The 22,602-nt window shown below is 30.1% G+C and overlaps 2 protein-coding genes across 2 annotated transcripts; both read right to left on the bottom strand.

The window, feature by feature from the left end:
* Window positions 1–5,051: 5,051 nt before the first annotated feature.
* On the bottom strand, window positions 5,052–8,409 carry LOC121127723 (ethanolamine-phosphate phospho-lyase-like). Its single transcript, XM_040723207.2, is given in 8 exon segments — window positions 5,052–5,578; window positions 5,651–5,928; window positions 6,096–6,430; window positions 6,492–6,784; window positions 6,843–6,968; window positions 7,052–7,184; window positions 8,125–8,194; window positions 8,196–8,409. Coding segments are annotated over 8 exon segments (1,353 nt in total). The 5' UTR covers window positions 8,268–8,409; the 3' UTR covers window positions 5,052–5,532.
* A 7,853-nt stretch (window positions 8,410–16,262) lies between these two features.
* LOC121128501 (uncharacterized) lies at window positions 16,263–16,938 on the bottom strand. Its single transcript, XM_040724084.2, has 2 exons — window positions 16,595–16,938; window positions 16,263–16,528 (listed from the first exon to the last, which is right to left on the bottom strand). The coding sequence occupies exons 1-2, from the start codon at window positions 16,862–16,864 to the stop codon at window positions 16,394–16,396; spliced, it is 405 nt and encodes a 134-aa protein (XP_040580018.1). The 5' UTR covers window positions 16,865–16,938; the 3' UTR covers window positions 16,263–16,393.
* Between the last annotated feature and the right edge of the window lie 5,664 nt (window positions 16,939–22,602).

Here is a 22,602-nt window from a genome sequence, read left to right as displayed (position 1 = left end):
ATTTGCAAGGTTGTGCTCGGTTCAGGTTCAGCGGTTCTATCCGTCCTGGTTCTTTCATTTCAACGGTATGTGACCTGCTTTATCGAATCAGTTCAGCTTTATCAGGGTTGGTTCCAGTCTTCAGTCTCCATTTTTTTTTTTGTACAGGCTCAGTTCGGTAGCAGGAACTTAAAACATTTGGCGTCGCTAGAAAAGTTGTGCACCGAAAAAGATATTAGATACTACTAGGGCATCAGCTACCTTATACGGAGAGTACGTAGTTCAACAAGTTCCACCAGGGAAACTAAGGTTGCTTAAGACAATGATTTTCCAAGGGGGCGGCGAGGGGAGGCTAGAGGGTGGGCGCAGAAATATGGAGTGTTGAGAATTGCTTTCAGTATATATATGTATACATATTAAACATTTTTCGTAGAAAGGGGGTCTCAGCTAAAAATATATTAGTGTAGGTGGCCTTGACATAGTCAAGTTTTGGGGAAACCTGGCGTAAGAAATATTATAGTTATTATATTATAGGCCCCCTACAAGCTTAGTAGTTGACATGGATCCATAATCTACCCCATCCCTTCCCTCTTTTATTTACACCGTCTGGTGCGTCAAAATGATGTCCACTCCAGACCGAAATAAGTGGACTTATATACTATTACAGATCCATAAGATCCCTTAGCAATTTAGAATTCATATACAACTTTATTACAGAAATTGTCTTATTGATTAATTTTTAATAATATATTGTATTTTCTTTATATATTCTATATAGGAACAAAAGCACAAGAACCGGGACCAATAAGCAATATATTGCGGTCTCGGTTCGACTTTGTTGGTTCCGGTTCTAGCGGTTCAAGAACCAGAACCGCTTGAACTGCTATACCGATAACAGCACAAACTTGTAGAATATTAGTAATTTTAACATTTCTGATGATGCAAATTGGCCACCCACATCTATTACACTTTTTATGGAGTTCAGTGTTAGATATTTCTTAGTATTTGAAGAGTAAGTCTAATCGGCCCTAACTTTTTTGACAATTATCTATAATAGATATTAATTGTTAAATTAATGTTAAAAAATCATTGGTATGTTAAAAAATAGCAATTATATTACAAATATAATTTAAAGATTGACCTACATACATGCGAGAAAATCTTCCGTAAATAAAAGTAACTGGATTTACTTTAAAGTAAATATCGGAACTTTAAATATGCTAAACAAATTCAAGTAACGCAACCTTTTAATATTTTTAACAAATCGTTACTTTGGTATTAATTAATTAATTGTTATACTCTTTATATAACTAATTAAGACAACTACTCCTAAATAATAAATGTTTATGCCTACATATTATACAATAGTAGTCACAGACTAAGATTAATAATCTTTTTACTCTAATTTGATTTTATTCATATAAGGAAGGACAACCATTTATTAAGAATAAATTTCAAAGACTCCAGTAACACATCTATTATGCCCAAACAATTATATTATAGTATTTTTTTTTATCTATGAAATAAATTAAATTAAATTATTTTTTTTTCGCTCTTGAATTGACCTTTAGACTTTTCCAAGTTGTATTTTCATGATTAGAATATGCACTTCATTTGTATAATTTTCCCAACACTAATTAGTTATTATTTGTCCTTTCAAATATAAAGTCATTATAACTTATTGATTAAGATTAATACTTCTAAAGTTTCATGTTTTTTCAATTGAATGTTATTCAATAAATAATAAATAATTTATTTTCTTTAAAAATGTATATGAAACAGTTATCTTTTAACATACCCGTGATTACTAAAATATGAATTTCAAAATATAAAAACTTTACTAGATAAAGATAAAAAAGTTAGGGCCAATTAGATTTATTCCTGAAATAATAAGAAATATTTAATGTGGAACTCCTTAAAATATGTAATAGATGTGGATAGCTACTTTGCATCATCAGCAATCTTATATATAGTAGTTTTATTTGTAGACGTGAAGAGATTTGGATGAACCTTATTTGCCAAAAATTGATTATAGAATAAGAAGGAAATCAATCCTTATCTGTTGCTGCCACTACCTATTTAGCAAATAACGGTAGAAGACTGAATATATATAATATCAAAGAAGAATGCAGATTTGGTCATAGTTTACGTAACGAAGTAAGCATAATCGCTTGGAAGATGTTGTCTGTATTCATGAAAAAAAAAAAAAAAAAAAAATTACAGAAAAGAACATAAGTTTGGCAAATTAATAATCGAAAAAACTTCCATTGGAAAGATTGTAATACTGATCAAAGGATACATTATAAATATTTTTAGGATATTAAAGATAAATATAATATTATTTAATAAAATATTTTCTTTCAATCAAAGTTAATATAAATACATTTTTATTAACCTTACTATCAATGCTGTTTACCCGATTTTTTTCAGTCAAGTATATTTTTTACTTGTTACAAATCATTATCGACCTTATTGTTGACGTAATTTCTTGTAAAGAGTAAAAATAACCCAACATAAACTCAAAAAAAAAAAAAATAGTTTGCCTACTTCTCTCAATTTTTTTTTTACCACATCTAATGTATATATAATACATTTTACCTATCAATATTTATTTCAAGCTCAAAAAACCATTCTTCAGAGCAAAAATTAAATCTTTACCATTATTCTATATTGCAGCCTTTCCACTAAAAAGAATGAGAAAATCATTTTTTTCAACTATGGAATTACTAAATTAATAATTGTTGAGAATTGTTTATAATTTCACCAGAGATCATTCAAATTCAAGCAATTAATATAACTGCATAAAATATGACCTTAATGCGTGCATTTTTTTTCTAGTTGTTAATCTGTAGTGTTTTTTTCTCTTTGTAAAGCTGTTATCGTTATTTTTTATTTCTTGAAGAGAAGGTATCTTAATTTAAAGTAACCACTAGTGTTTGTGCTCGTAAAATACGGAGAGTAACTATCATAATACGTTGGAGAGTTAAAATTGTAAGACCCTATTGAAATCAGAGTAGTGTTGCCAGATACTGAGTTGAATTTGTGTTTATTTCCTTTCTCTCAGAGCTAATATATTAAACTATTATGGAAGCTAAGCTGCTCTCCTCAAAAACATTCTTGGAATGTTAGCCTAACAATGTTAAATTTCGGTTTCTTTTATTTTTAGTTACTGGCAGATTATATTTTATACAACTCTACGTACCAATCAAGGTTGAGAACACTGATCAGAGGCAAAGAAGCAGAAACATCTACAGCTGATAACAAAATACGGTAATATGTTGGTGAGGTCACGCCGTGTAATATTAAGAAGCAAGAGCCTCTATCTACAGCTAAGAAAAACAATTATATGCGAGGTGTGTTCAAAAAGTATGTGAGCCAAGAACATATATTTACTTTTTTCAGCTATATAATATGTTTAGCTTGTATGAGATAGGCATAACGATTACAAGTATTTCGCGTGTTCCTCAATTTTTTGCTGTTGAAAAATAACAGATGATAACGTTGAAGGAGGGAAGAAAATTACGATCATAGAGGTTACTGGTTGGCTTGTGTCATACGAACGTTTGTGCATGAGGTGAGTGTCAGTGAAGTTTGGTTCCGAAACGACTTAATTTTGACCAAAAGAATCGTCGTATGAGCATCGCTCATGAACTGTTGACAGATGTTAATGATGATCCTTATTTGTTGCAAAGGGTTATAACTGGTGACAAATCTTGGGATATCGAAACAAAAGTCCAATGGTCTAAACAGAAGAGCCCAATGGAGATAGCAAAAAATCCCCGAACACGCAAAATAAAGGTTGTACCCTTATCAGTCTAGCGGTTCTATAAGTTCAAGCTGTTCTGATTCTTGAACCACTACAACCGGAACCAACCTAGTCCAAATCAGACCGGAAACGAGACCGCAATATATTGCTTATCGGTCTCGGTTCTTGTGCTTTTGTTCTTGTATAGAATACATAACGAAAATACATATTTATACATAATCATTATAAAAAATGCATTAGCTTTAATCAACAAGTCAATTTTATGAGTTTCTTATGTGCAATTGCAACGTTTTCCCATGATTTGTTTACGACACCAGGGTGATACAGTTGTATCTGAGTTTCAAATGGCTAAGGACTTCTTATGGATCTGGTAAAGTGGTTTTAGGCAGCAGGCGCTATAAATAAAAGAGGGAAGGTGTGGGGTAGATTATGGATCCAAGTCCGCTTCTAAGCTTGTCGGGGGCCCTAAAAATGATAACTATAATATTTCTTAAGCAAGAGTTTCCCAAACTTTAGTATGCCAAGGCTCATGTGTACTTGTACTATGTATGTGTAGACTGAAAGCAATCCTCAATTCTCAATCTTCCTGCAACTCCCCCCTCCCATAGACTCCCAAAATGACACTCACTTTGAAAACCATTGTATTAACCAACCTTGGTTTTAGGGAGATTTGGGGCATTACGTACTCAACGTAAAACTATAAGGTAGCTGCTGTCCTATTTGTAGCAAATAGCATTTCCTGGGACAGAATTTTCTAGCAATACCCCTTGTTTAAAGTGTCTGTTACTTAACTGAGCCTGTATAAAAAAGAAACGAGACTGAAGATGGGAACCGAGACTGATAAAGCTGATCCAAGACCGAAAGCGTTGAAATGAAAGAACTGAGACAGATAGAACCGGCACAACCTTGCGAAAAAAAAACCCACTTCTAACTGTAATGCTATTCACGAACAAACTAAACATATTATATAGCTGAAACAGTAAATATATGTTCGTGGCGAGTGTACTAACATAAAAAAAGTGAACACACAAAATGTACGTTCCCCAAGAAATTTTAAAAGGAATCTTACTTTTTGAACACACTTCGTATGTCTAATTTTAGTACCGGTTTTGGTATCAAAATTGATATAGGGATTTTAATACAACTTTTCGACAAAAGTGGTCATGTAATTACAGATGTTTCTTCAGGATTTTTGATGGAGGGAGGCTTGTTCACAAATTCGATTACTTCATTTATAAAAAACAATGGCTAGATACAAATTTTTAGAAAGTAACGTTATATTTTTATGACGAAATAACACGGCAAGTACCTGCTCCAATGGCAATTTATTTTAATGATTATAGTAACAATTTATCAAACGGCACTAGTTCTGTTATAGATAAATAATTGATGCTATATCTAGACAGTAATAACTCCATTTTGCAAAATGATTTAATTTAAAAATCAATATTCTTAAAATATCGATAAATGTACAATTTTTAATGAATATATATTTTTAGTACTTAGTGTTTCTTTCTAATAAAGATAGCATTAAGCCTACTTCTAAGATTTAAAAAAAAGTAAATCATTTGAATGTATACAATCATATCTAGATAAGAATGTAAGTTCCAAATGATACAACTTTCGAAAATCAATTAGTGACAAAGTCAGAATACAAAAATATCATAATTCATCTTCTTTTTAAAAAAATAGTGTATTAAAATAATAAGTGGCTGATACAGCCAATAAATCTCCTGTTTTTAATATAAAATGCTAATGGCTTTCCATCATCGTTCAATCTTCAAAATTTATTTCCAACATTTCTCAAAAATACGATCCATTGTTTGAATTAATCTGAAATATATAGGTATAATTATAATGATAAATGGTTTCAAACAAAACAAACATCATTTTTATGAATCTTACCGATCACAATTCTCCTTGGTAAAAGCTAGTGGTGGCTTAAATTTCAAAACGTTACAATAAGGGCCATCGTATTGAGCTAGTATTTTTTCTTCTCTAAGTCTCTGGACCATAAATTTTGCAGGACTCGTATGTGCCTCTCTCGTTGTTCGATCCTTCACTAAGTCTACTCCCACAAACATTCCCCAACCACGCACATCTCCAATAATGTCATACTTTTGAGAAAGTTTTTTGAATTCTGTTATGAGATGATCTCCATTCTCTTGTGCTTTCTTCATTAGCTGAAAATGATTGATTCGTCATTAATAAATTGTGATATAATTTGCATAACTGATAACAATATAATTAATTAATCATTGGCTAGACTAATCTATGAATCATAAATTGAAATATGTAAGTAAATGATTAATTAAGATTAAATGTATACATAACAATGTTTAATATTTACATTTTCTTTCTCAATAACATCAAGGACGGCATTACTGATGGCACAACTCACGGGATTACCACCGAATGTATTGAAGTATTCTTTCTCTCTTGAACAAAACGAATCAGCAATTTCTTTCGTGGTAACGACAGCTGCAACAGGATGTCCATTTCCCATGGGTTTTCCAAGAGTTACTATATCAGGAACAAGGTCAGAGCCCTGAGTTTCAAATGCCCACCAAGAAGAACCTACACGTCCAAACCCAACCTGAACTTCATCAGCAATAACAACCCCACCATTTTCATGGACATGGTCATAAACCTTTCTCAAATATCCTTGGGGATAAATCACTTGACCTATGAAATAATACAATTCAATAGAATAATTTAGAATGGAAAATATTTTGAGTTTTGTTACCTCCGCAACTTTGAAGACTCTCAGCGATAAAACACCCTAACTTTTTTCCTTCATTCTCAAGGCTATCAATTACAGTTTTGATCTCATTTGCATAGTGATTTGCACACTCTTCCTCCGTGTATTTGTCATTCCTGTATTTGCCTCTATATGTATCTGGTACAGGAACAATGTGAACCGTACTAGGAGGAGTATATCCTTTAGCAAATTTGTACGGGGATATTTCTATCAAAGAGCGGACATTTCCATGATAAGCATGTTCCAGGGCAATCACTTCCTCAGATTGTGTATGTGATCTATAATATATATTAAGAGCAAATAAAAAGAAAACTGTTGATGTACTCAAATAAATACTTAGATAGGCGTAGTGCCAGGTCATTGGCCTCAGACCCTGAATTAACAAAGAAAACAATCTCTAATTTCTCAGGGAATTTGCTGGTTAGTTTCTTCGCATATAGAACTAAATTATCATGCAGAAATCTAGAGGTGAAATAATATTACATAGATGAGTATTAGCCCAGATAGTTATCACTACACAATAAATGCATAAGAGACCCTTATACCTGGAATTAGTATTGAGTATGGCCATTTGATTTTGACCTGCTCGAACCACATCTGGATGACAATGCCCGACATGGCAAACATTATTGATAGAGTCTAAAAATTCTTCATTCCGTTCACTGTATAAATATTGACCTATGAACAAATTAATTTAATTGGAATTAATTAATGAGTTGATCTACAAAAATATGATATGTTTATATATTAATAAATATATCAAAATTTGAAAAAGGGTGTGATTATAGACATATTGATTCAAGCAGTGTCGATGTCATTAAACATAATTCTTTAAAATAAACTTTTTATTTTTTTAATTAATAGACATTGATTTATAAATAAATTAATGCATATAATTAATTAATTTGTCAAATAAAATTTAAGAATAAAATGGATCAAAAAGAAAATCTAGATAATTTTGAGCATAATCTTGAAAAATTGTTTATATGTATATTCATAGTCATAGTGGGGTCGATACGTATTCGACTACTGCAACATTCTAGCAAATTGAATATAAAAAATAGATATAGTAGTGAGTACTATTAATCAAGAACAGAACCATAAATTTCATTTGAGCTTTGAAAATTTAATTGAAAAACTCATTACCCCAGGAAAAGATATTTACATATTTTTTTTAACTAGTTTTCAAAGATTACTTTACAAATAGATTGGAGAATATCGTTTGACGGCTTGATATCATGTAAAAATATATACCTTGAACATGTATTCAACTAAAAGATCAAATTGCAAACAATGTAAGCTGATTAACTCTAAAATAAAAGTGATTAAAGACTAATGAATGATTCACGTAGTTTGAATACAATTAGTGGTCACAGAGGGATTTCTGTGATGTAAGTAATAATGTCTCTTTTTTATAAGAGTCAAACGATTGAGTCAAATTTTATGGTTAAGTATAATATCTTGCATTGATAAATGGGCATAATAGTTTCCATTAGTTTAAAATAGTAGGTACCTCGGAACTAAATGTTCTTACTGACAAATATGAGTGAGGAATATTTATATAATATGTAATTATTCAGAATTAGTTAGTAACATAATTAATTGAATTCGTAACTACCTTGACCACGAATGATTTTAATAGGATCTGAACGAAAAAAGAGTTCACAAGAGGGTCCAATGTGCCTTTTTTCTCAGATTCATGGTTTGACTGAAGGGTATTTGCTCCTCAATCACATCCTTGATGTCGTATGGAAGAGGCATTTTGTTTATAGTTCTTTAATTCTATGTATGTATATGTACAGATGGGTAAACGTCAAACGGCAATGACGTCGAAGGGGATGTCCAAAAGAAGCGATTTAGTTGTAAAGGCTATGCTCCTTTATTTAGTATTAAACTTTTCTAGCAAAATATTTTGAGTTATATTTATACATTTTTGTTATTTTAAATAAGTTTTTTTTTGAAAAACTGCTGTTCATAATGATAAAACAGTATGTAGTCGTTGTAGTAACTAATAGACAGTGTATTGAGTAGAAGGAGCGAGGGACAACATCGAAGAAGAAGCAAGAGAAACAAAGGCGAGCTGGCTAGCTACTTCTGCTCACTGCTCTGCAAAAAGTAAGGAAATAAATATGGAGAGTAATATGAGATGGAGACTCACATTGAAGAATTTGTTCTTCACCACTGTTGTTGTTGTTGTCACTGCTTGATGAAAAGCACATTTTAGTTTTGAACCATGGCACTGAGAATCGTTGCACTTTAGAAAGTATCAAAGTATGGAAACTATCAGGCACTATTTCGGAATTAAATCCATTCGCTATGAATGTCCATGCGCGTAATAACTTTCACTTCTTTTCTCAGCTGTATTAGAAAGGACCAAGTAAAAAAGAGAAAAACTGATAGATATATATATGTTACTAGGGAGTATTATCACGATAACATTGCATGGTAAATTTACAATACTTACTCAGTCATTAAGCTTCTTCTTTTAATTTGATGAAGGTACGTTACAAAAAATTTCAAATTCTATTTGATCCTTTTAAACCTCTTTTATCTAATAGATAATGGTAAAAATAAACATTTTGATACGAAAATCATGTCTCTATCTTCAATATTAAGGAAGTTATGACCAATTTATCATCGAAATTTCACGCCCTTTTTTTGTACTGTTTATGTTATAAAGTACACCAAAATCTGTGATCTAATAAAATATGATATTTCAATAAAACAACCCAACTTTCTTAAACATCAAGATAATTGAATGAAATTTTCACAAATTACAGAGTAAAGTATAATTTCCAAAAGCTGATATTTTTAAATAACTGCAATTTAATAAGAAAATATGATATTCGAGTAAATGAATATCCTCCCACGCTCTCCAGTCAATTTATGATAGTTATTGAAAAAAAAGAAAAAGAAAAAAAAGGAGAATTTATATATTAAGACCAAGTATTTCTCATTGTGCAGTAGTAAAGATTAAAGGTGCTAATGTCGGGTTAAAATTGATGTATGCCGCATAAACAATTTTTTTTAAAAACTATACAAAACACTAGATAAACAACTGATTTAAAAACCATAATAATTTTATTTGATCCATTACATTTTAACTGTGATTTTAAAGGCTATCTTGGGATGACTTATTTTCCAGCTAATGGTTTTAAACGAAGCAAAAAAAACAACAACAAAAACTTGATGAAAGATTAAGAACTTATTAAATATAAACGACAACAAATTGATATCCCCAACTAAAATAATAAACATTTCTACGGGGATCCCCAAAACAATTTTAGACTTCCGTGCACGCCTGCTGTAAGATTTTTGGTATTTGTAATGTTCATATATGATGGTTTCTTATACAATTACATGACTATTCATAACTTTTAAATCCGGGCTACCACAACCATCGTGCGTGTACACGTCTAAGTGTATGTATCTATATATTAAATGTGAATGTCGGCGGTGTGTGGGTGTATTTGTCCGGGAATCATGAATGGTTTTTGCTGAAATTATATCAACATATGGTTCTGATGACATTTTTATGGCTTTCAAGGCTATGGCGGCCCTTAAATATCATTTTTCTATAATTTTTTTTCGTCTAAAAAATAACCTACGATAACTGTTTCATTTTTGTAAATATTATAAAAATTATTTAATAAAATGTTCCGGAAATTGAAAATATTAAAGAGTTGAGATTGAGTTTCAAAATTAATATACAAAATGCATCGTTTTGTGATATTTCTTTTTAAAAATTGAAAATTCACGTGTGATAATAAAAAAGAGACAAAAAATAGAAAAAAAGGAAAAAATTATTCAGAAAATGAGAGATATTTCAGATAAACATCAATTTTTATGAGTCAAATATACAAACCAATTTCCAGACAAATTTCTACAAATTTTATTTTATTTACGAAGACAATTAATTATACACCTAAAAAAACGAAATTGCTATTTTCACCGATTACTTTTTTATTTTGCCCATAATGTTTTTGATTCTGAATAACTTTACAAAATATAGTTATTTTTATTGTTGTTTTTTGAGATGTCAATCACTTTCTGATTTGTAACCTATCTAGTCTACTCTTGAGCTCCAAAAAACGGTTTTTATGTTTTGGGTATGGCATAAGCAACCCCCCCCGAAGCTTGACCAGGTTCCAAAGAGGCACCCATGCAAAATTTCAGACTCCTAGGTTCAACGGTGTGGGCACATATAAAGGACACACACACGGACACATACAAATTCTATTTTATGGATATACATACTTATGAGCTAACGATAGTTCAACTTGATTATTTTTTCTTCTCTAAACTTATAATCTCCTTTAAAAAAAACCTGAAGAATCGATAATTAATTTTAATTTCTTTTATGTCCGAGCAAGGCCGGGCAAACTTACTGTATTACAAATGATATTTTTGTGAGAGCAACTCTTCAACTACTTACACGTGTACATCCACGATAGATCTGGTAACCCGCTTTTAAATTCGTATACGATTTTTGAAAATAAGGTCAATAAAGCAATAAATTATCATTGATTAGCAACATTCAAGTGAAATACATTAAGTAAGCACTACTCCCCATGATGCAAGTATACACTTTACAATAGTATCGACTATGAAATTTTGAAGGAGCTTCAATTGATCAATTCTAGCAACGATTATTGATTACATAGCAATAAAAACGATTAAATACTATGAGATGAGTTCATATTATACATATACTCAAGGAGTTAATTGATTCTTCCTCTGTACATAGTATGTTACATAAATTTAAGGATATATCAAGTATTAGATTATTCAAACATATGAAGAGTAGACTGCTTAGAGCAGAGCCTTCAACTCTTTCCGGTCCAGTGATCCTCAGAACAAGAAATAAATAGAACGTACATCCTAATACAAATTTGACACTTTGGTCAATGTGAATGTATGTATTTGAAGAGCCCTGGTTTAGACACAATTTATGTGCCGGAAAAAAATATTGTATTCATTAAATACCAAATAACAATTTCCATCAATTGAAGAAAAATGATTCGACCTTTGAGGAACAAACATCCAGGTTTTAATAATTGGATTTTATGACCGTTGAGATGTTATAATCAGGGACGTCCACATGATTATATTTGGGGGGAGAGGGTGGTGAGGGTTCTTGGTTTCTGGATTTTTTTTTTTGTAAAAAAAGTCAAAAATTACAGTTTTTTGGAAAAAAAAATCAAATATTTTTTTTTTGCCCACATTGCGTAACTTTACTCAGAATCAAAATAAACTAAAGGCTTAGTACTTCGCATAAAACAAAAAATTTTAAGCTTAAAAAAAACAAAAAATAAAGTTAAAAAAAGGAAATTATCAAACAAAAAATAAAGACTAAAAAAAAACAACAATGGTAAAAACAAGAAAATTATCAAACTAAAAATAAAGATAAAAAACAAAACAGAAGAACAATTAGAAATTAAATAACATTATTTGCATTGACTTCATTTACCAGAAGAACAATTAGAAATTAAATAACATTATTTGCATTGACTTCATTTACCAGAAGAACCAATCCATATCTTTAATTACTTTGATATATAAGATAACAATTGGGATGTCTTCTGTAAGGTTTAAGTCCTTCTTAGTTCTTTTTGCATATATTAATTGCTGTGTTTTTGTAATAATGGCGTACACCTTGCCTTCCTCCTTCCCACAATAGTGTCTTAAAAATTCATCTTTACCAGTTGTTCTCCAAATGATCTAGCAGTATATATAAGATCTGCTCATATGTTACACTTAAAAGACTGCAGCTCCAAAAGAGAACTTGCTTCATTGCGAAAAAAAAAAAAAAATCAAATATTAAATTTTTTTGAAAAAAAAGTTGAAAAATTATTTTTTTTGAAAAAGCTATTCTACAAAAATTAATTTTTTTGGAAAATAATTTCAAAAATCCAGAGCTGTTAAAAAAAAGAAATTTTTTGGAAAAAATTTCTAAAATTAAATTTCAAATATAAATGTTTTGGAGAAAAATTTCTAAAATTAAATTTCAAATATAAAATGTTTTGGAAAAAATTTCAAAAATTCTTATTTATTTGCAAAAAATTTCAAAAATTCAGTGCTGTTCCGAAAAAACAGAGTTTATTTGCAAAAAATTTCTAAAATTAAATATAAAATATAAAATTTTTGAAATATTAAATTGTTCAGATTTTTTTTCTTCAAAAATCCATATCTATTCACAGAGAGTTAATTTTTTTGTAAAAAAAATTGAAAAATTTAATTAAATTTCAAATATTATATTATTTGAAAATTGTTATTTTTATTTATATTAAATTTTCTATTAAGAATAATAAATTCCTTAATTTTTTTTTTTGGGGGGGGGGCTCCAGTCCCCCAAACCTTCCCCCTGGAGACCCCATGAGAATGTGGTGTTCGTTCCTCTTTTCCATTGCAATATTTGTCTAAATCGATGGAAATTGATATTTCCTAGGTTGCACCAATTATATTAATTCTTTTTTTATGTTGAAATCCTAATTAATTCACATAAAAATTGGGTCTTATAGCCTAAATAGCTCTTTGAAAATAGCTAAAACGTCATTTTTCAAATTGTAAATGTCTGTTGTATCCACAAAATTTACTTCTATTTGACAACATAAGCTTTTCCAACAATGTCCCTAGTCCCAAATCTGCCCACAAAAACATGCATAGTCCCCATTAACAGTAGGGTTGGTTTAGGGGGGTATTTGCTCAGGGGCCCGCACCCGCTATTGATTGGAAATTTATTTGTGAAAAAATAAATATTATACACTGAGAAGAAATTGTAAAAAAAGGCATCAAAATAATAAAAAGAATTGATTTTTCCTAAAAAAAAGTGATTTCAAACATAAAATGGAATATTTATATCTCAAAGAACCTTCAACCAATAAAATATTCATATCATTTGATTTATAAAAAAAATATAAGAAAATAAAATTTGTATCTTTTATACTAATATTAATGTCATTTGAAAAAAAAGGACAGGGTATTTTATTTTCTACTAAAATAAATAATAAAAAACTCACATAAAAAATATATAATTATTTTTGCCCCTATCCCAATTTTTTTTACGTTAAAATTGAGGGGGCGTCCACAGGTTTATATTTTGGGTAGGGCTTGGTTTTTAGAATTTTTTAAAATAAATTACAAATATCCATTGTTATTCACAAAAAAAATTCAAAAATCCATAGCTATTCAAATTAAATTTTTTTTTTTGAGAAAAAATTTCGAAAATGGAATGTTATGGAATTTTTTTTTGCAGATGCCTCTGATGTTTACATTGTAATGCAATTATAAGATAAACATATAATTCAAAAATGGAAAAACACCCTCCATGACGTCACAAGGGATCAATTTTAACCTTCAATGTGCAATATCCAATAATGTCCAATAATGTGCAACGACAAATAACAACAAATATAATTGTATAAAAATGTTTTATGGACTGCAAGTACAAAATAACACCAATGATTATATTAAATATAATTATATTTATAAATATATATACGTATATAATCTTATAATACTTCCACATAATAGCGTTAAATAATGTTTTATGAAACTAGAAAAAATATATAATTTATGTACATCTTTTTGACACAACTGCCTTGGGCCTAACTGATATCAAAGTCCACATTATGTATATAATTAAGTATTCTTGAAGTGCGCAGGGTGGATGAAGAATTACTTCTATATGATGTTTTCGAGCTCCCTTTCAAATTTGTGAGAGATTCAACAATCTGAATGACTATATTAATGAAGCTTAAAAATCCTGTGTAGAAGAGTGTCATCACGACAACATTATGATCTGGATTTGATAATATCCCTTCGTCATGTAGATAGTCCAAAATATAAGTGACAATACTCCTATGCAAAATTGGAATATTAAATTAACTATTAATAGATATGTACATTGGTTCAAATTGATGACTATTACATCATTTTATTTATTATTATAATTGGGTATTAGATGCGATACAAATTAACAATTGGTTTTAAATACATTTTCAAAAAGTTTTTGAAATTAATTGTATGTTCGTAACGTTATTTTTCAAGTGATGCTAAAATTCGTTCTTGTTCATCAATCCCCGGCTTAATTAATTGATTAACTAAATTCCCCTCACGAAAAATACTATTTGCAATAGTTAAAGTTCCAAAAACGAGGAAAAAAGTTAGGACTAGACCCAATGCATAGTCCTGTGACACGATTTCTAAAGCTCCAGAGCTCCTAAAAATATCAGTCAACATGTAGGTGGGGCAATCAATCATACAATATATACATATATTGTACAAATATCGATCAATATAAAATCAAATAGACTCAGTCCTTACCCGAAACTCCGACCTTGATTGATGGACCTTTGTTGTTGCTGTTTGCTATGTTGATTCTCGTGTTGACATAATACAAGACATGTGGAGATAAGGAGAAGGGCTAGAAGGCTCGTAAAGATCTGCATATCTGAATGAAGGATCTCAGGGATAAATACAGATTGGAGGATTATGGTTTTTTTTTCTCAAACTATACCTTGAAGAGATTGGTGCAAGTCGAATTCTATTCATTGACTGAGACAAAATCATTTACTAAATACATAAGGATACTTTTATTTTTGTGAAAATATGTATTTATATTTTCGATCCCAGGGTTTTCTTTTTGTAATTGTAGGTATAATGTTGTTTGTGTGAACTTTTTATTTTTCCAAAAAATAAATGCTGTTCATAATGATTTTATTTTTTTGTATGATAAATAATAGAATCTATAAATAAATTATAGGTAAAATAAAAATGATAGCATCTGACAGTTCCTTAGCCATTGTCTATCGCAGAAAAATAAAAAAATAATTTTTAATAAGAAACACTCACTAAAAATAATTTTTACAGTATATTAGCCCCTTTGATCCAATATTACTTATTATCTATGACTCTTGATGAGAGTGAGGGGTAAGGTCTTGGAGACTCAAGTCTCCCAAAGACCCCTCAAAAAATTACAAAAAATTGTACAATATTCAAACTTTTCAAGGCCTTCCAAGTTTTTGGTATAGAAGGTTCAATAAATTAAACAGTGATTTAAAAAAAAATTGAGTACATGGAAAAGGACACATTGTTCAATTTAGCCTGTTACTATCATTATTTTTGTCTTATTTTTACTTAATAGTCTATATTTTTACAACTTATAGAATATATGTACGTATAATCGAAATCTTTTTCCACTAAATACATGCTAATCGAATTTATATGATATTTGAACAAAGCACTGCTCAAGAATATCACTAAGAAACTTGTTATTCATCAATCCAGTGGTTCCCAAAAGGGGGTCGTGACATGATTTCCAAAAAAGAAGAATGTAATTTAAATTACGCCATCAAAAATTAAATAATGATGAATCAGGGGTGTCCCCAGGGAGTGGGCTAGAGGGGCTGTAGCCCCCCAAAATTAAGGAACTTGTACCTTTCACTAGAAATTTTTTTTCCTTCAGGCAAATTTATGCAGCAGAGCAAAAATATAACATTTGAAATTTTTTGTGACTAGCTATGGATTTTTTAACTTTTTTTTAGAAAAAATTTAACTTTCTGTGAATGTCTATGGATTTTGTTCCACAAAATATAATATTTGAAAATTCATTTTTGGATTTTTTTTTCCAAAAAATGTAATTTTTCAATTTTTTTGTTTTTGATCGCAAGTTGCCTAGCTACATAGGTATGTTTATGGTTGCACTCAAAAAGTTAGAGAACCACTCCATTAATCAACCACATTTAAATCATACAATAAAGTTATAAATATACATCCTTTATTAAAATTCAGCATGGATAACAAATTATATTTCATTATTATTCTTCGCAATCAAAGCTCCAGTTTTTTTTTCTTTTTTTTCTCTTTTTTAAATTGATTATTTTCCATCATTCGTCTCCATCCAATTCATTATACTTTTCGATAGCAGAGATGGCCATATTCGTAATCGCATTCAGAGTCTCAGGATCAATGGTTCGAGATGTGAAGGCTAATTTTGATGCAGATATTGCTCTAGTGAAAATCTAAATAGAGTTAAAATAATTACATGCAAAAATTGATTTCCTAAATTAAATGACTTCAAATCTTACTTGAAAAATGAACACAACGAGAAAAACACCGATCATTCCAGCAGTGGCCAATCCACCATATGTTTTAATGGCTCGAATGGCTGGTAAAAAGGATGAAGGATAGAACTCTGCATCTGCAGCAAAAAACAATCCAGGAGTGTTTGGAGGTACAGCTGTATATTTGGGCGTCCATCGATTCCGTTGTGAGACGGGTAAGGATGATGGAGAATTATCTTGTCCTAGTACTACCAAAGATAGGCAAAGTAATAATAAAAGGCTCTTGAGAACCATTGTAATTTACTCAGAGGTCTGAACTGAAGGAAGATTGAAATGTGAATGAGGTGTAAAGGGTCAGGACAGTTGAAAAATAAGAGACTTGCCATCAATGGATTTATTTTATTTATGACGGGGTTTTTTGTCATGCGAAAAAAACAAGGGAGTAGCCATTAAGAGCCTCAGAGCTAAGGTTTCATCAATTATAATCAATATGGATAAGATAATTATCTGAAAATATATTTTGCATATCTGATATATGTATAATTTTAAACTTCTGATGACTAAGATATAACTATTTATAGAATGTATTTCTTTAATGGGTACGCCTTCAAAATATACATAAATATATCTCCTTATAAAGGGTTTTAATAACCTTTTAAATTTGTTTATTACTTTCATTTTCTAAATAACAACACTTTTCATTTTTGTTTGTACAGCAAAGCTCATTTCCGTTGATAAAAAAGTTTTTAACCTAAGGGAATCAGTTGTGTTCGTTGAAAACTACATTGTAAAAAATGTATTTTTTTTTTAAATTTGAGCTAGTAACTGTTGAATCGTTACTACAACAGCAAAAATGAGTATTTCGAATGAAAACTGGACCATTTTTTAAAGTTTTTTGTCAAGTAGCATTTTTCATATTCTTAATCCTAAATATAAATGTTTACAGTTATTTTTCGTCTCGTTGAGTTCTCATATATAATAGTGATCGTGTTTCAATATGCTTTTTTATCCTGGAATTTCGGCAAAAATTAACTGTAATATCGGGGTTATGGGAAATCATTCATGTTTTCATAAAAGTTTATTTTATATAACGAATGAGAATGATGCATGTTTGCGTTTGGCTTGCGTTTTCGCCTATTCGAAGAAAAACTATAAAATTTCTTTGCTGGTGTTCATTTTGACGTGTACTTAGTCAAACCTTAGTCAAACACACACAAATTTTCTTAGTAGTTTATGTAGTACGAAATCTTATCCTTCACAGGCCATCTAGTGTAAGCTGATTGCACGCAAGATACACATGACTAAAATCCTCTATTGTAAAAATAATGGATTTTTGGTACTATACTTATTATGGATGTATTTGTATTTTTAGACATGGTGCAGAAACACTGACTCAGGATGTTTTAATTAGTTTTTATCAGGCAATCAAGAAAACACAGACAATATAAGACATCAACGAATATCTGTGAAAGTGAAACTGTGGAATATAACAACCTATGAATGTACATACATAGGTTGGAACATTGTGTGTTTTTAAAAAGATTACATCAAAGTGTTATTATAAAAATGTTGTCTCATAAGAAAATCTCTGGTATTTTTTGTGTGCTTCTTTTTGAGTGTTGGAAGGCATTTTTTTTGTATTTATAAAACACACTTCGAATATAATAAACGTATAGTTATTATTATACAAGTCAGGAAACAATTAAAGAAACGATTAAAAAATTTCACCTTTTGTATTGAACATATAAGACACAAAAGAGTTTACGAGCAACACTTTTTAATAAATATGTGAGATTAAAAGGTTTACCTCAGACAACTCAAATCAAAGTGAGGCCATACAAAATTGAATGGTGATAAAATAGGAGGAATGACTTGTATATATTTTCTATGTTCTTTCCTTGACGATTATCGACTACATAGGCACTAGGTAGGAAGTTTGAGTGTTCATGTAAAAGTTACATTTCATTAGAGTTTTTACTCAAAGTCAATGAGTGGGATCTAAGTCTGCATTATATATTATATTATGCTGATTTAAATAAGTTGTAATAAAAACATAATGAGATACAGCAATTTAAGCAATGAATTTACAATTCTTGCGATAAGGACAAGTGAAATGCTATTAAATGTTTAATTAGTTATTTTGTCTACTTTAATTAATCATTCTAATTTTATGGCAAATTATAATTAATTAGAGTGCCTTCACTTCCATCACCTGTAAATACGTATATGATATGATCATTGATAGTAGTCCTACTCACAAATGAAATATTGGGTCTCTGACTCAATCCAATTGTGAGTTTTGAGGTCTTTGAGATGAAAAAATTGGCCTTTTTTTATTGGTGATATGAGGTAAACCAAAGCAATTATAGGCAAGTATAACACACCATTTAAAATTAAAAAATTTAATTGTTTGAAGATAAATACGTATAAATCTTTTTTTTTAAAGTGTTGAGTCATCAAGTTATGGAATTAGGAGTAATGATGTAATTTATAAATTTATAATGATTTTTATCGATCACACCATTACTTTTGATTATGATATTAGGGCAGTAAAACTTAAACGACTGCAGTGGGCCCTGTACATTGATAGCGCCATTTATTTTCCAAACGAGGTCGTAAAATTAAAAATTAAATGTATATTTATCTATTTAAAACATTTATTACTACACATCATATAAAAACATACAATCAGTAAGGCACATGTAAAAATCAATTAAACTTGTGGTGCCTTGGCAATAGTTAGCCAGATTAGGTATCCTACTGCATTCCGCCCTCAACGGGTTCTAGAGATGGTGCATTGTTGAGCCAGCCCCGACATCCGAATTAATTAAGAAACTAGATAGGCTGGAAACGGAATGTCCTAGAAAAGGTCGAACATTGTCCAAAAGCTGTGTCCGCTCAATTATGAATTTAGAACATTCATAAACCAAATGCCGTGATTCTTCATCTCTTAAACCACACCCTAAACATAGTGAGCTAACTTCATGATGCATAATGTCGGTGTAGTAGACAATGCTCAGTGGTAAAATGAAGCAAGTAGTTTAGTTTTCCTTCCAAAAATCGAAGAGATGCTTCCACATCCCAAGTCAACTCTTGGGAGCATCGCACGGCTTTGATGGCAATAGTCAAGGTTCGACCAAAGTGTCTGTTATTTTTCTATGTAATGTTCAAAGACCTTTTCCTTTAGAGATGGCCGAGGGATACCAACAATTTGGGTGGGAGGTCGATCCAGAGCTCCAGCTTTGAATTGGCAAATACAAAGTCTGGCATACCTTTTTCAGCTTTTTTGATTTATATTCATAGTCTTTATGCTTTATAGTGATAAAAATTATAATTATCATTTCTCGAAAAGCAATTTCACTATAGTTTAATAAGACAATTCTCTTTGTTATATTTCCCATGTACATGTATATGTAGGTTTGTATGCATTTTGTACTCGGTTGTATGTTGGTAACCATCCTTCCTGAGGACAAAGCACATTAAATTAATTATATAAATTATTTGTGTTAAGAGAAATTATAAGGAGTTTGACGAAATTTGAAACATTTTCCTTATGGATTTAATACACGACAAAACTCAAAAATAGATTATAATAGTTTTAAACATACAAAATCTTTTGAATATATGTTTAATGATTTATTAGAAATCGGAAACATACATAAAAGGCACAATTTTGTATACTAGGTCCAAGACCAATTATATTATGAATTTTTTTACAAAATCGATTTGGACCTATTTTTCTTAATTTGTGGAAAAAAATTTAAATTTTTTAAAATCATAAACCAATTTTTTGGTCTCACTCTATGAACCAAATTTCCGCATAACAATTATATTAGATGTACATGTATGAATAGTATTGAAAATCGTGTGTATTTTGGGCATGTAAAAAGAAAGAAACCGAAAATCAACATGTTAACCCTGACAATTTGAAGAATGTTTAGGAGGAGAACAGCTTAGCTGTCATGATGTTTCATTAGATGATTTAATATCAGCTGTGACGAGGGAGGAAAGGGGAGAAGGGAATAAACAAGGACATTGGCAAGAATTACTCCGATGTCGATCCTCAATTCTACTCCGAGTACAACAAGGATTTACAATTATAACACTGCAACAGATCCTCAAGGGTACTCTTCGTCTTTTATGAGTACACCCGAATGTTCAATCAAGTTTTGAATCTAGAAGAATAGTGAATTCACTACTCATGAGTTAAATGATAATGAAAACAGCTCAGGAAAAGAAAAATCATTCCTCAGATAATAACTCTAAATAAACAAACGAGCTAAAAAATACATCCAATTTTGATCACAACTTATGATGAAACACATTGAACTTTGTATGACGTCATTGTACCACTGCTCACAATTTAAAAACACATTTGATGACATCAACAGTTCATCAATAAAATCGGTTTAGATCCAATTTGAAATGAGATTGGCCCAGGCCAAATTTTATTAAAGAGCCAAATTAGTTTGTTTCAACAAATGCCATAGTGGTCTCAGACCGATCTAGGAAGACGGAACTGAACCGGGCCGAGACTGAACTGGACGGACCTCCAGTCTTTAGTCCTAAATAAGGATCAACACAACACTAAACATGATTTCTTGTGAAACTTAATGGGCTTTTAATGTTATTGGAGTCAGAGTAGAAATTTACTCGAATATATATACAAATAATGGATTTACTTAATACATTATATTTTTTACTTATATTTAGGGATTATGTCGAAAGAATATTTTGTCACAAATCATTTCACAATTTAGGAAAAAAATAATACATTTTTTTCACCGATTTTTATTACACTTTATTCAATGATTCTTTTTCAGTGGAGTTTTATATTGATTAAAGGCATTATTTTGAAGATCTCACTTTAGGACTTTCCACAGAGACAAGGTATTATATTCGATCCCTACTTTTGCAAATTTTTACTTACATCATATCAGAACAACATGTCGTGTGGCGATAACATAAAAGCAAGCTGGGATTTTTTTGATAAAATAGAAAAAAATGCATTATAAGTTTTTTACTTCAATGAAAAACCAAAGAGGATTTAAAAAAAGTCAAATACAATATTAAATCAATGAAAAACTGTCTAACAAGTTTTAAATATGATTGATATTTCTTTAAATTTTTACATAAACATATTATATACAAGCTCAGTCAATTAGATCGTGCGGTAGCCGAACTTTAAATGAAATTTTGATATCATCAATATAATCAATTTCAGTTGGTGAGGTATACTCTTAACAAGCTAATCCCTTTCTTATTTTTGTTATTCTCGCAACGAGAATACTTATACCAGGTGTGCCAACCTCAATTCACATCTTGGGCCACATTCGAGTGTTATGTGTTCGTTCAGTGGCGAGCTATTAAAATTATAGCATACATGGCTCTAAATAACCAAAACATCATGTATTTCCTTTGTTCTTATGTAAAAAAGAGAAGGTACATTGTTTAATTTAAATAAAATTTTATTTAATATCATTTTTACAATACATTTCACTTAATTGCATAAAATTTTAATTTAAAAAGTAAAAAATTAAAAAATACACTTTATATGAGATTTTACAAAGATTATGAAAAAATAAGGACAATACATTGCACATTTTAATAAATTAAACAATAAGTAGACATTCTTAAAGAGCTGCAATCTTTTTATCTTAACATTATCTGCAAATTCAAATAGCAAGGCTTGATTTTAAAAACTTGAATTTATTCTGGACTAGTTTTTACTCCTGAAACTCGGCATCTTTTTGCCTGAACGAATGCATCAACATCAAGTATAATGCCCTGACTGGCTGTAACTTTTATAATGTCATTTAAGGGATTATTGGTTATCTTAGAACACAATTTTGTTTGATAGATACCCATAACTGAGAAGATTTGTTCACAGAGGTAAGATGTTCCAAACATGCATAGAATTTTAGCTGCAAGAGCTGTTAATTTTGTGTAACCTGGTATTAGATACTGATAAAATGTGTCCAGACCAATGGAGTTAAATTTGTCCTTCAAATCTGCATATCAATTATTCCTAG

Source organism: Lepeophtheirus salmonis, chromosome 13 (genome assembly GCF_016086655.4).
Source record: "Lepeophtheirus salmonis chromosome 13, UVic_Lsal_1.4, whole genome shotgun sequence".
NCBI classification, from domain to species: Eukaryota; Metazoa; Arthropoda; class Copepoda; order Siphonostomatoida; family Caligidae; genus Lepeophtheirus; species Lepeophtheirus salmonis.
This window is presented reverse-complemented; position numbering and strand designations above follow the sequence as displayed.